The 16,670-nt window shown below is 37.3% G+C and overlaps 1 protein-coding gene across 1 annotated transcript; it reads left to right on the top strand.

Moving 5' to 3' along the window:
- Positions 1–29: 29 nt before the first annotated feature.
- LOC114822140 (uncharacterized) lies at positions 30–3,696 on the top strand. Its single transcript, XM_029096290.2, has 5 exons — positions 30–287; positions 422–491; positions 2,472–2,581; positions 3,186–3,300; positions 3,401–3,696. The coding sequence occupies exons 1-5, from the start codon at positions 224–226 to the stop codon at positions 3,483–3,485; spliced, it is 444 nt and encodes a 147-aa protein (XP_028952123.1). The 5' UTR covers positions 30–223; the 3' UTR covers positions 3,486–3,696.
- The last annotated feature ends 12,974 nt before the right edge of the window (positions 3,697–16,670 follow it).

Below are 16,670 nucleotides of genomic sequence, written 5' to 3'. Positions count from 1 at the left end.
ATGACAAAAGACTGACGTCAGTTATAAATGAAAAATTAATTGTCTATTGTCCAGGGGTTTTTAGGGGTGGAAATGGTCGAATTGCGTCGAAGAGGGAATCGATTCCTGAAAAAAAGTTTCAAGCCGCTCAAAACTGTCACTCAAACGAATTGGGGCGAAAGCCCGGCGCTCCCGTTTCCCGCTCCGGGAGGGCAATTCGCTACCACTTCATAGGAGGCGAGAAATGGATTGGGGTTTTGTGCGTAAAGCTTGGGACAAGTGGGCTTCCCTCAACATTGCTTCTCCTGGTGAGTCCTGAGTCACTAAAAGCAGCTTATACTAAAAGCAGCTCCTCTCAACATTGCTTCTCCTACTGACTGCCTGAATCGTTATATATTGGTTTTCGTTCATGGCATTGAGCGTTGAATTGAAATGGTTGCAGATGAGCCATTAAAAGCAGCTTTACTCATCAACTACGACCCAACTGGACCATCTCGCTTGTTGTCTACCATGTATGTTCCTTTCAATTCCATTAATTTTTTGCTTTTGTTTTCTGTTTTCTGCTTTTTGTTTATGAATTTGTGTTCCAGATTGTACAAATGCGATTCGATTTATAACTTCGTCCTCGAAATATTTGTTCGAATCCACATTGATTATCCAATTTCTTCCAGAGATTGAGCTGATAGTTGATTGAGGGTTTAGTCACTGTCAATTAGTCTCATCAATTATCTTCATAAAATAAACAGGAGGCGATAGAAGGAGAAGGATAATGTGTTTGACAAGAATGGTTCCATTTGGTGCAAATATTGGACTCCTGAGTTTTAAGATGTGTTTAGTAAAACTTTTGCTAGTGTCATGAGCAGGGGTTGATTATTATCTACGAGTTTGGTTATTTACTTTCTTCAAGACCACAAGACTAATAAAGCCTGGGTTTTGATGACCTTGATAAGTGTCTGTGTGACTGTTCTGGAAGGAGCAAGTTAAAAGCATCTTTTTAGGTGTTTCTATTATAAAAGAATTGACACAAGACACATGGTGTTCTTCTCTGTCAATGGGAGTGTCATGCTATATCTATCGGCTTTTCACAAAGTTGGCATTATACTTAAGGAATTTGTTTTCTCTTCTCTATAGTCTAAATTTCATCGTGGTTCTGGACCGCCCGACTTCACATTTCCTCCGATTTTTAGGTTTCATCTTTGAGAACTATCTTTGTTTGATTCCAAGGAAAATTTATATTTTTGCAAGGGTTATGACATAGGTTTGATTCAATTTTCACGTCTCAAGTTTTGGGGTTCATATGAGTTGACTTGTTGCCTTGATCATCTTTACCCTCTTCAACATTAGTAACTCAATCTTTTTCCCTTTCTCAAATTTGATTTGAAGTTGAACCGCCTGCATTTTGGTAAAATATTCTTAAATTCATGTGCCTTCATAACAATTTGCAGCCAATGCAGATGATTAATTTTGATTTCATTTCTGAATACGTTATGGCCAAGAATATCCCCAAGATTACCTAGAGGGCAACAGTTTTCATTCAGTTGTAGTGTTGTACTACCTGCTCGAATTTCATTTTCCAAAATAAAAAAGTTACACGCTAGGACTAGTTTAGCTTTTCAACTCCTATTCATTATTAAAATTTCATCAGTTCAAATTTTAGGGACTAGTTGAAATATTCATTATAGGACTTCTAAAATACCTTGTTCAATGCAGAAATGTGGGGGGAATTTCTTGGGAAATTTAGTACATTTGCTTAACAGTCAAATTGGATGTTAGATACTCCCCAGTCCCTTCATATCAGTATTGGATTCTTGTTGGAGGTCGATATGTGCAAATTGGTTTTGCTGCATGTTGCTGTTGTTACATATATATCCAGAGAAAGATAAAAAACAGGGAGTATGTAAATGATGTTTCAAGTATAGGGGTATACCTCAGATACTTAAAGGTAAGGCACAATGGATGTACTTTAGCGGTTTCTGGATTTGTTTAGAGGATTAGCGTCCTCTTAACACAAACCATAGTCTTAATGAAACTTTTGAACGTTGAAGGAGGAATACAAGGATTAGCAAATTCTCTAATCTGTTCTGAACATCTGACTGTTCTCCTTCTAATGGTATAAGGATTAAAATCAGGCTCTCCTTGACGTCCTGAATCCTTATTTTCTGTCCATCTTTTTCACACATGTGATTCTATTTTCTCATCCACATTTGGCATTATTTTTCCAGTTCATTTTGATCCTGCTCATGACTTGTTTATGGATCTCTGCATGAAAAATATCTACATTCACTTAGCATGTCATATTTCCTATGTGCTCCTTCTTTCTGAAGTATATGATACAGAACGGAACATTCACCTTCACATCTATTGTTGCTTTTATATTCTCTGGACTGGATGCTTGGTTTAGGTGAAAAGAGAATTTTACTTAAAATTTGTCATGCTTGTCATGTTGTTCTGTTTGGATACACTGTACCTGAAGGTTGATTGCATGCATGCAGCGCTGAAGAGGAAGGAATAAAAGTGAATCCGATCGAATTGAGTCAATTTGTTGATTTCATCAAATGTGACAAGCAGCAGACTGAGAGCTTCGTTATTGGAACAAACCAATGTAAGTGTTTCCTGTGGGTGCAATGTGCAATCACAGTTCCTAATATTTGTCTGCTTAACTGGAGGATTGGGAGGAGGGGCATGATTTTGCTTTCTGTTATTAAGGAATTTGAAGTGGTCTTGTATGGAATTACTGAAAACTGAAAAGTTGTCATGAATTTTGACTGTAAGTTTTTCAATATATGAACTATGTGTGTTTTTTTGTTGTTAGCCGTATGTGCGTTCTTTCATTACAAGAAATGGGGTGTTTATGAGAACAGAAAACCAATGACGGAAATAAAAAAGGTCGTACCCAGTGCACAAGGCTCCCGCTTTGCGCAGGGTCTGGGAGAGGTGAATGTCGGCTAGCCTTACCCCCATTTATGGAGAGGCTGCTCCCAAGTCTCGAACCCGAGACACAAAAAAATATAATAGAATAAACATTGCACGTACTATGATAGATGTTATCATATCAGTTCATGAGAAGTGCTCGTATGTGCATACCAGGAAGGATTTGATCGTGTATGAATCTTTGTTAGTATACCGAGTATAGTACTGTAGACCTCACCTCACCTAGTTTTGACATCTAATTGTGGTATATATTGCTGGATCTAAAATAATGACAGATGTGGTGACATCAATTCATGATAATTGGTTCTGTGCAAGATGCATGAACACATCAAAACATTCTGGTGAAGGCGCTATCGTTATGCAAACAGCAGCATTTCTGTTGGTTGGATTGTAAGCACGTACTGCCTTTAATTTTACTCTAAACAACGGACAGGGTTTTGGAATTTCAAGATATGTATGATCATTTGTGAATTATCATTCAATTGTGCAGGTATGATGGTTCTATTGGCTCAGCATCTCGTGCTATGGCGGCTGTTGATCAGTTTGCATGGCAATTAAGTCGAAAGAATATGTAACCTTGTCAAAAAGATGCAGATAGCGTGGTATTCCCTGGTACCTTGCAATTCTTTTAATACCAACTGCACTAGCGTTATATTGCCCCAAAAACTATCTAAATTGATTGAATGATGTAGACCTGGTAAAACTATCTGAAATCTGGATTTTATAACGCAATAGTAGAAAGTTACTTATCCTAGTAGAAAAATGGATGGTCCGGATCACTTTGAATTGCAACTGTTCAATCAATTTTCTGTACATTCAAATTCTAATACGCGTAGCTAGACCAAAAACAATAATAGAAAGTTACGTATCCTAGTTGATAGAGTTTTTGGTCTTTATTCTTGCGTTTTGTGTTCGAAACTCCCCGTTGGACAATTAATATAGAATGCTATAACCACGAAATCGTCTCTTGTTAGCCAATTTAGTGGCATCGAATATAAGGGAGGGAGAAGGCATCTGATTATTTAAAAGGTTCGAGCAGAATTATGCGACATAAATCTCTTGCAAGTGATGCCTGATATTCTTTTTCTTGAACGTAACCCAAGGATAAACCTCAGGGATCTTTGTGAAATTAACCCAATGATAGGACGTATTCCTTTGATAAATTCTAACAAATATGTAGCATTTCATTTATGTTGACGTAGGAATTAAAATGGAATTTTTTTTATTTATAATGTTAACGCTCAATGCTGGTTAACAAATTAAAATAATAAACCCTTGGTGACCTTGGGATATGGACTCAGAGATTTAAGGTTCATCCTTCAAAACTGGGCTACATCCACTGTGTTGCTCAAATTGTTATGACTTCAAGACTACAAATATCGCTCGTCAATTAACATGAACTCTCTCTTTTCTCGGTCGTCTGACCCCCTTTCTAGAGGTTCCCACCCATTTATAAAGGCCCTTAATGAACTCCCCTAGCCTTAGGTTTCCCCAATCTGGCATTTAGTGCGCCACCTACGTAGACAAGCGTATTGACACCTTTTCACATATTGACTGGGTATTCGGCGATGAAGTGACAGGTGCTTAGTCAAAATGGCACGCATTTTCAAAGGGATGAATGCCGAATGCCTTGTTTGGTCTCGATTATCCAACCATGCCTCTTCGAGCATCGTCCCAACCACCTTTACATCTCACCCTAAGCCTCTACTCCTAATTGCAAGTTGCCAAGTGACCTGATTGACGTCTGAGTGGACCTGCCCCTGAAACCTTGTGCTATAAAGTTGTCAGGTTTCCCATGTGCCTCTGGTGGTTGGAAAACATTTTACATAACCTAGTCAGGGTGAGCTAGTTGGGGGCCAACTTTAGCGCTCGAGAGTATTCTCTTCTAAGCTCCTTGGACCTTGGGCTTTGACTTAACCTTGGGCTTTTCGCGGCCTCTTTCTCAGCCTGCACCATTATGTGAGCCTAAAAGTGCTCCACATTAACACATAATGTTAGAGACACCAAATAATGTGACACCAATTAAATTTGTACTTGAATTCAAGTGAATTTGATTAATAATTTAATATCACTTTTTTTTTTTCAAATTGCTTGTAATGTGTATAGTAATTGGTGTAAGAACAATTTCATTAGTTTTTGTTTCACAATAAATATTCAGATTTTATGATTAAATATCAATTTTTTTTTTTTTTTGGTTGTAAAAAAAAAAACAAGTTTAGCTGGGAGGGGAGGCTACCTCATCCCAGATCCAGGACATATCACAAATCTCTTTAAGGACTTACTAAAGGGGTTTTATTGTTTTTACAAATCGTTCACCAAGAGGATTGCCGAAAACAATGTTTATTGTCTAAAAACCAAAAGGGTAAAAAACAATCTACCAAAAAGAAAGCCACTGCAAACCACTTAATCTTCTACTGTTAAGTACACCATTTCACAGCCTCCATGGTCACCATATTTGACTGCCAAAGTCTTTTGATAACCATACCAATTTTTAGCGTTAACATTCGCAAAGTATGTCTAGGGCATCACATGTGCATGAGTAGTGTTTAGTAGTAATATGGTGTTTATTGATAATTAATAATTACCAAACACTTAATGTATCATGATCGTTAGAAAGATAGAATTTTAAGAGATCGAATTGGTACACGTGTCTTTTGTTTCTTTTTTGTGTTACACCGCTTGATAGTATTCAGGGAGCATTTTTACTTACCACCCCTAAACAATGGTGTTTGCTCATCATACATTTAATCATTTGTCACGTGTCCTTACTCTTAACCTTGATTATTTTTTTTCAAAATTGAAAAAGTAACATTTAATGTAAAAATTAACTAGAGTTAGATGAAAAGATACGTGACAGATGATTAGGTAGATGATGAGCATACACTATAATTCAAGGTAGTGAGCAAAAATACTTCCTAGTATTCAAGCACCGCATCTTTTTGAAAAGCAAATGACACTTTTATTTCCTAATTTTTACGCTTGAATTTCAAATGGATTATAGGTCTGATACTAATATTGGCTTGCAATAAATAATTCATAAATTTAATAAATGTTGATCGAAAATATGGATGTCAAACTTGAATAGTTTAGAATTAAATTTCAATTCATTCAGGAGAAAAATAAAAGGAAAGGGTAAATTACATTTTACCACCTCAACTTTAAGTATCTCATATTTTGGACATTACAATATCATACATCACTTTACAATTTCATTGATTACAATGTCATACATCAATTTACGAATTATTAGACCTCATTTACATATTTCGTCAGTTTATCTGTTAATTGCTGACTTGGCAGACGTGGGACCCACTACTTCTTCCAAGCATATTGAGATATTAATTAAATTTAAACTATCTATTAATAGAACCCTCTTTGTCAATCAGAAGATGATGAAAATATTATTTAGTTTTCTATCACACCAAAAAATGATGGGCAATAATGTAATTCACAAATCCAAATTTTTTTTTTTATTGAAGCCTCATCTACAGACTACAGGTGATGTTAAGATGTATCTAATATTAAAAAAATGAGAAATTAGGTTCTCATCCTTTCTTTTGCTACTTCATTTATTAAAATCCTATTCTTTTCAATTTTTGATCAAGGTCCTTGGGTATTAATAACATCATTAATTATTTCAATAATAAATTTTTTTTTTATTTCTAAATATATTCATTTAATGTTAAAAATGTTACAATTAGTATATTTATATTTATGATTAAATTTTTTATCATATATTTTTAGTTTTAGTTTGTACCCATTTTTAATTTGTAATTCTTTTTTAACTTGTACCAATTTTCTTTTCAGTTTTTATTTGTACCCATATATTAATTTATTTTTGTGCCCATATTTTTTAAAGTTTATTTGTATTTGTACCCATATATATTTTTTTATTTTTACTTTTTATTTTACTAAATGTACACATGCTAATTATATTTACCCATTCATGTAAAACTTTTTAATCTCAAAATGTACTCATTATTAAATATACCAATTTGTTATATGTAAAATGTACCCTTTTTTTATACAAAATCTAATCAATTTTTTTCTAATCCATTTTTAACTTATATGAGTACATTCTTTTTTCTTTGATTTTAAAATGTATCCATGTCAAGTTTAGTCGAATAAATTTACTAATGTTAATAATGTGACAGCCCGTCCCTGATTTTAAGAGTTTTTAAAGTTTTAATAAAGGATTTTACAAAAATGCCCTTTGAGGCACGCGCATTATTCGAGGTTAATCGTTGTGTCGTGCCATCTAAGATTTGTTTTCTTGACATATCCTCGTAATACTCGTTGCTACGGAAGTGTGGGCGCAGACGGTTCGTGATTTGGAGTTATAACGAAAAAGATTTTAAAGTTTGAAGTTTGGGCATTTTATGAAATTTATTATAAAAATTTGGTGTGCCATTTGGATGGCCAAGATTAAAGGAAATCTGAAATGGATGGCTCGGATGTAAGGGAAAGAAAATAAAAATAAAAATAAAAAGGAAGGTTTTGTGTGTGTATATGTGTGTGTGCGTGACTGGTGAAGAAGAGGAAGAAGAGATTGGGCAAAACTGCCCAACCAGAGGAAGAGAGCAGGAGCTCCGGGAGAGAAATGAGAGAAGCTGGGCGAATGGGGAGAAGAGAGAGAAGCTTCTGGCCAATCAGAGAAGGGGAAATGAGGAAAGGAGAGAGGGCAAGAAGCGGAGGAAGAAGAACAGAAACGGGTTTTCCCCCAACCCGTGTACCCACGCACCCATCTCCATTTTTCCGACGATTTTCACCGGAATTCTAGCATATTGGATCAAGGTATCACTCCCAATCAACACATAGGCCTTCCCTCTTCATGTTTCACCCCAAAAATCATGAAATTTGATGGTGGTTTGGTGAAGAACGCACCCGTGGGTGCCGCGAGCTTCATGTTCAAAATTCTCCTATGTTTGAAGCAATTTCTTCCAATTACCACCACCCATAGCTTCCTCTTGAGGCCTAGAACAAAGCCCAAGCATTGGTTGGGATGGCGGAGTTGATTTGAGGATGAATTGGAACTCACCCATTTCTACGGTCCGCACGGATTTTGATAAAATTGAAGTGTTTCCAAGCCAAATTGGCCTTGGCCTCAGGTATAAAGTTTACTCTACTCATTGAGATCTTCATTTCTGTAAATTTTGGTAATTTTTGGAGATTGTTGGATTTTCCGGCGAGCCAGGGCGGCCAACCGCCACCCGCGACGGCCCGTGCGGCAGCGCGTGGCCAATGGCCCACCAATTTCATTATTAGCATGTGTTTAATGTTCTAGGTTCAGTTTGATAATTGATTGACGTAAATTGAGTAATTGAACCTAAGTTCGTTACGATTCGTGGTTAGGTGAAAATGTGAATTGACGATCCGACCGTTGGATCATCACCAATCTTTGATACGTTGTAATACGTAATATTTGAGGATCATAGGAACTTACGGATTGGGAATCTGATTTATGGATATTCCGGAATTGGAGTTGTAAGTTCATAAAATAGAATGTTAACCGTCACTTGGTTTTGACAATTGACGGAGATCCGACCGTTGGATGGTAAGGAAATTGTAGGATGTTGTTCTAGAGATATATTGTGGATCTCTGGAAGTTATGGATTAGAAATCTGAGTTACAGATCTTCCGGATCGATCTACGTAGTGACGTATTTTATATAAGTTACATATTCTATCGATTTGAATTCTGAGGTTTGATTTGATTATTGTTCTAGGCGCCGATCGTCATGATGCCTTGATGTGTTGTGCTAGGGAGTTGTAGGGCAAACTCCAGGTTAGTGGGCAATATGTTTTGTATTTACCTACATACTATTGATTTTCCTAGAAATTGAATTTAAATGAAAGTATGTTTTAAATTGCCATGCATACATATATATGAATTATATGAATTAGTATTTGATGCATATATGAAATGGTGCTGTGGACGCACAGGTGAGTATCAGGTGAGTTTTATTTTGTTCATATGAATTATTGTTGATGTGAATTGTGTTGAGAGCTCATAACCTGCACCCCTGGTGTTAGTGCTTATATTATTCACCCCGCACCACACGCTCACCTTAGATCCAAGTAGGTGCATGTCGTACAGATCACTAGTGGTGATTCTGACATGTCGTACAGACCATTAGAGGTGGTTCCGACTTGTAGGTGACTTTAGATTATTATACAGCTGTTGATGAGAGAAGCACTAGAGCGTATTCTTACACCATTCTTGTTGTACAGACTACTTTAGGTAGTTCCGATTTATGTGCAGAGTAGTGCCATACAGGTCATAACGGTGACTCCGGTTGGATTTGATATTGAGCTATAGAATTAACCGTACAGGACCAACTGCAGGGTCTCCGGTTGATTCCTTATTTCACCTGTTATATTGATGCATCTTTATTATGTTTTGATGCATAGCATGGCATATTTTCTTGAAAAGTGTTAAAGACTTGTGATTTGAGTTTTGAGATTATATATGGTTATATATATACTATTTTCTGGGAAAGTATACAGGTTTTACAGCGAGGGGTTAGAAGTGTTGTTAAATGAAATATTTTCTAAAAACTTTGTTTTACTGACCCACTCAACTTTGTTTTGCGCCCCTCCAGGTTCAAGATAGCAGAGCTTTGGTGGCCACGAGGAATCTAACGGTGTTCTGACAGAATTCACAAAAGTAGGACTCACCCTCGGGTGTTACATCTTAGTAATTGCATCTTTAAAGCTTCCAAACTGTGTAAATGGTTACGTCACTCTCACGTGACGGCTAGCATGCCCTCCTTCGGGACGGGGTGTGTCAGTTGGTATCAAAGCCTAGGTTGCAGTCCTGGACATCTTGAGAATTTCCTAGTGTCTTCTGTCAGAACTTTACCGCCTCATAGATAGCCATTTTGTTCAGATGAGCTTAGTTTCCCTGATTTAACTTAGTTATGGGAAACTACTACTAATGTGATTCAGTCTATTATTCGTCCTTCCCAAAGGACTCCTTTTGAGAATGGTTATAAGTTGAATCTGAATCACTTTATGGACATGAAAGACCGGAGGGAGCAGATCGATGGCTTAATCATTTGGAAAAGGCGTTTAAGATTCTGCAAGTTAAGGGAATCTTTCTTTTGAATGGTAGGTCGAGATGACTACCTGGTTTCTGAGTATTGAAATTGCATCTTGGTGGAGATAGGAGTCTTATACGATGTCACCGGAGGAAACAGCTGAATGAGAATTGTTTAAAAAGTTGTTTAAGAAAAGGTTTATTCCTCCGGCATATATGGACGGTAAGAAACAAGAGTTTACAATTTGAGACAAGGAAAAGAATGAGAATCAAAGGAAAGATGACCAAGGTAAAAGTCATGTGTCTTAAGAACCTCGCAAGACTTAGAGCTTCAAAAGAAGTGGAGTTAATTCTAGTTCTGCCAGCAGAGATTTTAGTACCATTGGTCAGATGCGAGGTGGTAGATTTACTGGAGATCCTAGATTACAGAGGCGAAGTGACTCTGGTAGAATGAATGTACCTTTGTGCCGTAAGTGCAATAGCATACACTTTGGAGAGAGTAGGCGAGAAAACAGATGATGCTTTACATGTGGACAAATGGGACATAGAGCTGTAAGATACTCAAAATCTTTCGGGCTTGGTCATGGGCACGTTAAACATTCTTGGTTACTTTGCTAGAGTTTTAATTGATTGTGATGTAGAAATTTTATGTTATTGACGATGTTGCCAAAGAAAGTAGTGAATGAGCACGATCGAGGAGTGTATTTGTATTTCTAATGAAGAGTAAGATGATAATATTGCACCCTTAAGAATTGTTGCTTACTTATTGAGACAACAGTGAGTTATCGTTATTGCGGGTTGCAGACCGTAATATCCATAACTTATTTGTTGGATTCGTTAAGCAAGTAAACAGGTAGGTCATTCTATGTCGGTTATGATTATTTAGGGTGTCCAGTGATGGTGGAAGAAGTAGTTATGCAAGCGAATCTTATCCCCATTAGACATTGTGGATTTTGATGTGATTTTAGGCACATATTGGTTGCATTATAATCGTGCCAATAGGGATTGCTACGGGAAATTAGTTACTTTCCATTGTCTTAGATTATCAGAGGTTACGTTGTGAGTGAGCAAAGTGGAGTGAGGCATGCCATTATTTCTATTGTGAGAGCAAAGAGATTGTTATCAAAAGGTTGCCAAGGATACCTAGCTCATGTGGTGTTGCAGGATCGTACTCCTAGTATTGTGGATGACATACGAGTGGTAGACATTTTCCTAATGTGTTTCCGGAATGATTTACCTGGATTGCCACCAGACAGAGATGTGGTGTTCACTATTGAATTGTCTCCAAGTACAGATTTTATGTTATAGATTGGTTCCTACAGAGTTAAAGGAATTGAAAATTCAGTCATAGGAATTGGTTGATAAACGTTTCAGTCAGCCTAGTACGTTACCTTGGAAAACCCCAGCTTTGTTTATAAGGAAGAAAGACGGGACCTTAAGAATACGTATGGATATTAGGTAATCAAATCGGGTAACGAGTAAGAACCGTTATCCATTGCCGCGCATTGATAATTGTTTGATCAACTTAGAGGTGCCTATGTGTTTTCAAGGAAAGAGTTGAGGTCTGGTATACTCTTAAGTTGAAAGTAAAGCATGCTAGTCAGTTTGAGTTGGTGTTGCAATGTTTGAGGGAACATTGGTAGTATGCAAAGTTTGACAAATGTCAATTTTGGACGAATCAAGTGACATTTCTGAAATATGTTATATCTGCTTAAGGTATTCAATTGAATTCTTAAAAGGTAGCAGAAATTGAGAATTTGGAACGACCACAAATCGTGATTGAGATTCAGGATTTTCTTAGCTTAACAGGCTATCATGGATGGTGTATGAAAGATTTTTCAGTCAGTGCTTTGCCATTGATGAGATTGACGAGAAAATAGGGTAAGTTTGAGTGGAATGACAATTGTGAGCAAAGTTTCAGCAACTGAAGTATTATCTCACTCATACACCTGTTTAGCACTCCCAGATGATAATGGTAATTATGAGGTCTACAGTGATGCATCCTTGAATGGGTTAGGATATGTGTTGATGCAACATGGTAGAGTGATTGCTACACTTCACGACAATTGAAACCTCATGAGATGAATTACCCTACTTATGATTTGGAATTCGCAGCTATCATCTTTACTTTGAAGATTTGGAAACATTGTCTTTATGGGGAGAAAAGTGCAATATTTTTACGGTCATAAGAGTCTCCAGTATCTGTTTACTCAGAGAGATCTTAATCTTCATCAACGAAGGTGGATTAAGTTGCTAAAAGATTAGGATCGCATGATTGAGTATCATTCTGATCGTGCAACTATGGTAACTGATGCACTTAGTAGGAAGACTTCAGCTAGACTTCATGCCAGTTATGATTATTATGGTCTTCTTCTTGAGGATTTACGGTTCACTGGAGTGAAGTTAGGAGTGGAAGATAAAGAAGAAGCCTCACTTGTTAATTTTCAAGTTAGGCCAAATTTTAGCTGGTCGTGTGCTTGAAACTCAGATGGAAGATGAAGAGACCTAAGAATTAATTGAGGCAAGGAACGACGAGAAAAAGAAAGACCTCATGGTTAGAGAATCAGATGGCATGCTTATGCAAGAGAACATGAGGTATGTACTTAATGATATGGAATTAAAGAAAGTAATTTTAGACGAAGCATACTGTTCAGCCTATGCAATGCATCCTGGAGGTACTAAAATGTATCAGACCATTTGACCATTTTTTTTATTGGCCAGATATGACAAGGGAAATTGTTGAATTTGTGAATAGGTGTATCAGTCGTCAGCAAGTCAAAGCAGAAAGAAAGAAGCCTTTTTGGATTGATGCAGCCACTTCTCGTTCCATAGTGGAAATGGGAAAATATCACTATGGATTTTGTGTACCAGTTTCCTCGTACACGGAACGGGTGTGATGGCGTTTGGGTAATTATTGATCAACTTACTAAGTCAGCACATCTTATCATCCTCAAACAAATGGTTAGTCAGAGAGAACCATTCAGACTTTAGAGGACATGTTGAGAGCTTCGGTATGTCAGTTTGGTGATGATTGACAAGCTAAGTTGGATTTGACAGAGTTTACCTATATTAACAGCTATCATTCTAGCACCAGGATGGCACCATTTGAGACACTTTAAGGGAAAGCTTGTCGTATACCTTTGTGTTGGTCAAAAGTTGGTGAAAGACATTAGTGGGCCCTGAGATAGTAGAGGAGACTATTCAGAATTTTCAAGTGATTAAAGCTATTATGAAAGTGGCCCAGGATTAATAGAAGAGCCTTGCCGATAGACATGCCACTGATCAGGTGTATAATGTAGGTGATTGAGTATTTCTGAAGCTTTAACCTTGGAAAGGTGGGGTTCAGTTCGGGAAGAAAGGTAAGTTAAGTCCTAGGTACATCGGACCTTATGTGACCACCGAGAGAGTCGGTGAAGTTGCTTACAGGCTTGAGTTACCTCCAGAGTTGTCGAAAGTGCATAATGTGTTCCATGTTTCCATGTCGACATTATGTTTCAGATCCTTCACATATGATTCCTTCTTAATCTTTGGAAGTTAATCTGGATTTGATTTATGATGAGGAACCAGGGACTATTTTGGATTGGAAGGATAAGTTCTGAGGTTTAAGATCGTGCGTTTAGTGAAAGTTTTATGGAGGAATCATTCAGCAGAAGAAACTACTTGGGAGACAAAAGATCGAATGAGAGAGATGCGTTTCAAGTTGTTTTATGGATATTGATGGATTATAAAGATTGTGTAAATTTCGAGGATGAAATTTTTTTAAGGTGGGTAGATTGTGACAGCCCGTCCTTGATTTTAAAAGTTTTAAAAGTTTTAATAAAGGATTTTACAAAAATGCCCTTTGAGGCACGCGCATTATTCGAGGTTAATTGTTGTGTCATGCCATCTACGATTTGTTTTCTTGACATGTCCTCGTAGTACTCGTCGCTACGGAAGCGTGGGCGCAGACGGTTCGTGATTTGGAGTTATAACGAAAAAGATTTTAAAGTTTGAAGTTTGGGCATTTTATGAAATTTATTATAAAAATTTGGTGTGCCATTTGGATGGCCCAGATTAAAGGAAATCTGAAATGGATGGCTCGGATGTAAGGGAAAGAAAATTAAAAAAAAAAAAAGGAAGGTTCTGTGTGTGTATATGTGCGTGTGCATGACTGGTGAAGAAGAGGAAGAAGAGATTGGGCAAAACTGCCCAACCAGAGGAAGAGAGCAGGAGCTCCGGGAGAGAAATGAGAGAAGCTGGGCGAATGGGGAGAAGAGAGAGAAGCTTCTGGCCAATCAGAGAAGGGGAAATGAGGAAAGGAGAGAGGGCAAGAAGCGGAGGAAAAAGAACAGAAACGGGTTTTCCCCCAACCCATGTACCTGCGCACCCGTCTCCATTTTTTCGACGATTTTCACTGGAATTCTCGCATATTGGATCAAGGTATCACTCCCAATCAACACCTAGGCCTTCCCTCTTCATGTTTCACCCCAAAAATCATGAAATTTAATGGTGGTTTGGTGAAGAACGCACCCGTGGGTGCCGCGAGCTTCATGTTCAAAATTCTCCTATGTTTGAAGCCATTTCTTCCAATTGCCACCACCCATAGCTTCCTCTTGAGGCCTACAACAAAACCCAAGCATTGGTTGGGACGGCGGAGTTGATTTGAGGACTAATTGGAACTCACCCATTTCTAGGGTCCGCACGGATTTTGGTGAAATTGAAGTGTTTCCAAGCCAAATTGGCCTTGGCCTCAGGTATAAAGTTTACTCTACTCATTGAGATCTTCATTTCTGTAAATTTTGGTATTTTTTGGAGATAGTTGGATTTTCCGGCCAACCGCCACCCGCGGCGGCGCGTGGCCAGTGGCCCACCAATGTCATTCTTAGCATGTGTTTAATGTTCTAGGTTCAGTTTGATAATTGATTGACGTAAATTGAGTAATTGAACCTAAGTTCGTTACGATTCGTGGTTAGGTGAAAATGTGAATTGACGATCTGACCGTTGGATCGTCACTAATCTTTGATACGTTGGAATACGTAATATTTGAGGATTATAGGAACTTACGGATTGGGAATCCGATTTACGGATCTTCCAGAATTGGAGTTGTAAGTTCATAAAATAGAATGTTAACCGTCACTTGGTTTTGACAATTGACGGAGATCCGACCGTTGGATGGTAAGGAAATTGTAGGATGTTGTTCTAGAGATATATTGTGGATCTCTGGAAGTTATGGATTAGAAATCTGGGTTACAGATCTTCCGGATCGATCTACGTAGTGACGTGTTTTATATAAGTTACATATTCTATCGATTTGAATTCTGAGGTTTGATTTGATTATTGTTCTAGGCGCCGATCATCATGACGCCTTGATGTGTTGTGCTAGGGAGTTGTAGGGCGAACTCCAGGTGAGTGGGTAGTATTTTTTGTATTTACCTATATACTATTGATTTTCCTAGAAATTGAATTTAAATGAAAGTATGTTTTAAATTGCCATGCATACATATATATGAATTATATGAATTAGTATTTGATGCATATATGAAATGGTGCTGTGGACGCATAGGTGAGTATCAGGTGAGTTTTATTTTGTTCATATGAATTATTGTTGATGTGAATTGTGTTGAAAGCTCATAACCTGCACCCCTGGTGTTAGTGCTTATATTATTCACCCCGCACCACACGCTCACCTTGAATCCAAGTAGGTGCATGTTGTACAGATCACTAGTGGTGATTCCGACATGTCGTATAGACCATTAGAGGTGGTTCCGACTTGTAGGTGACTTTAGATTATTATACAGCTGTTGATGAGAGAAGCACTAGAGCGTATTCTTACACCATTATTGTCGTACAGACTACTTTAGATAGTTCCGATTTATGTGCAGAGTAGTGCCATACAGGTCACAGTGGTGACTCCGGTTGGATTGGATATTGAGTTATAGAATTAACCGTACAGGACCAACTGCAGGGTCTCCGGTTGATTCCTTATTTCACCTGTTATATTGATGCATCTTTATTATGTTTTGATGCATAACATGGCATATTTTCTTGAAAAGTGTTAAAGACTTGTGATTTGAGTTTTGAGATTATAAATGGTTATATATATACTATTTTCTGGAAAAGTATACAGGTTTTACAGCGAGGGGTTAGAAGTGTTGTTAAATGAAATATTTTCGAAAAACTTTGTTTTACTGACTCACTCAACTTTGTTTTGCGCCCTTCCAGGTTCAAGATAGCAGAGCTTTGGTGGCCACGAGGATTCCAAAGGTGTTCTGACAAAATTCACAAAAGTAGGACTCACCCTCGGGTGTTACATCTTAGTAATTGGATTTTTAAAGCTTCCAAACTGTATAAATGGTTACGTCACTCTCACGTGACGGCCAGTATGCCCTCATTCGGGACGGGGTGTGTCAATTAAGCCTAATATCTTTTTTTTTTTTTGTGATTTTGAAGAATGTACCCATGTTTTGATATAATAAATTTGTTGGTTAATTTTGATGAATGTACCCATGTATACACACACATAATAGACAATAATATATTTATATTTTAATATTTTTAATCCCACAAATTATGTTTTTTTATTTAATATCCAAGGATCTTGATAAAAAATTGAAAATGAATAGGATTTTAATCAATGAAATAGTAAAAAAAAGAATGTAAATCTAATTTATCCTAAAAATGAAATATTATTAAACTGTAACACTAAATGAGACGGCAAAAACCAATTTTGTCTTTTGAATCCC

This window comes from Malus domestica, chromosome 16 (assembly GCF_042453785.1).
Source record: "Malus domestica chromosome 16, GDT2T_hap1".
Taxonomy (NCBI): domain Eukaryota; kingdom Viridiplantae; phylum Streptophyta; class Magnoliopsida; order Rosales; family Rosaceae; genus Malus; species Malus domestica.
Note: the sequence above shows the minus strand (reverse complement) of the source record. Positions and strands in the feature narration are given on the sequence as shown.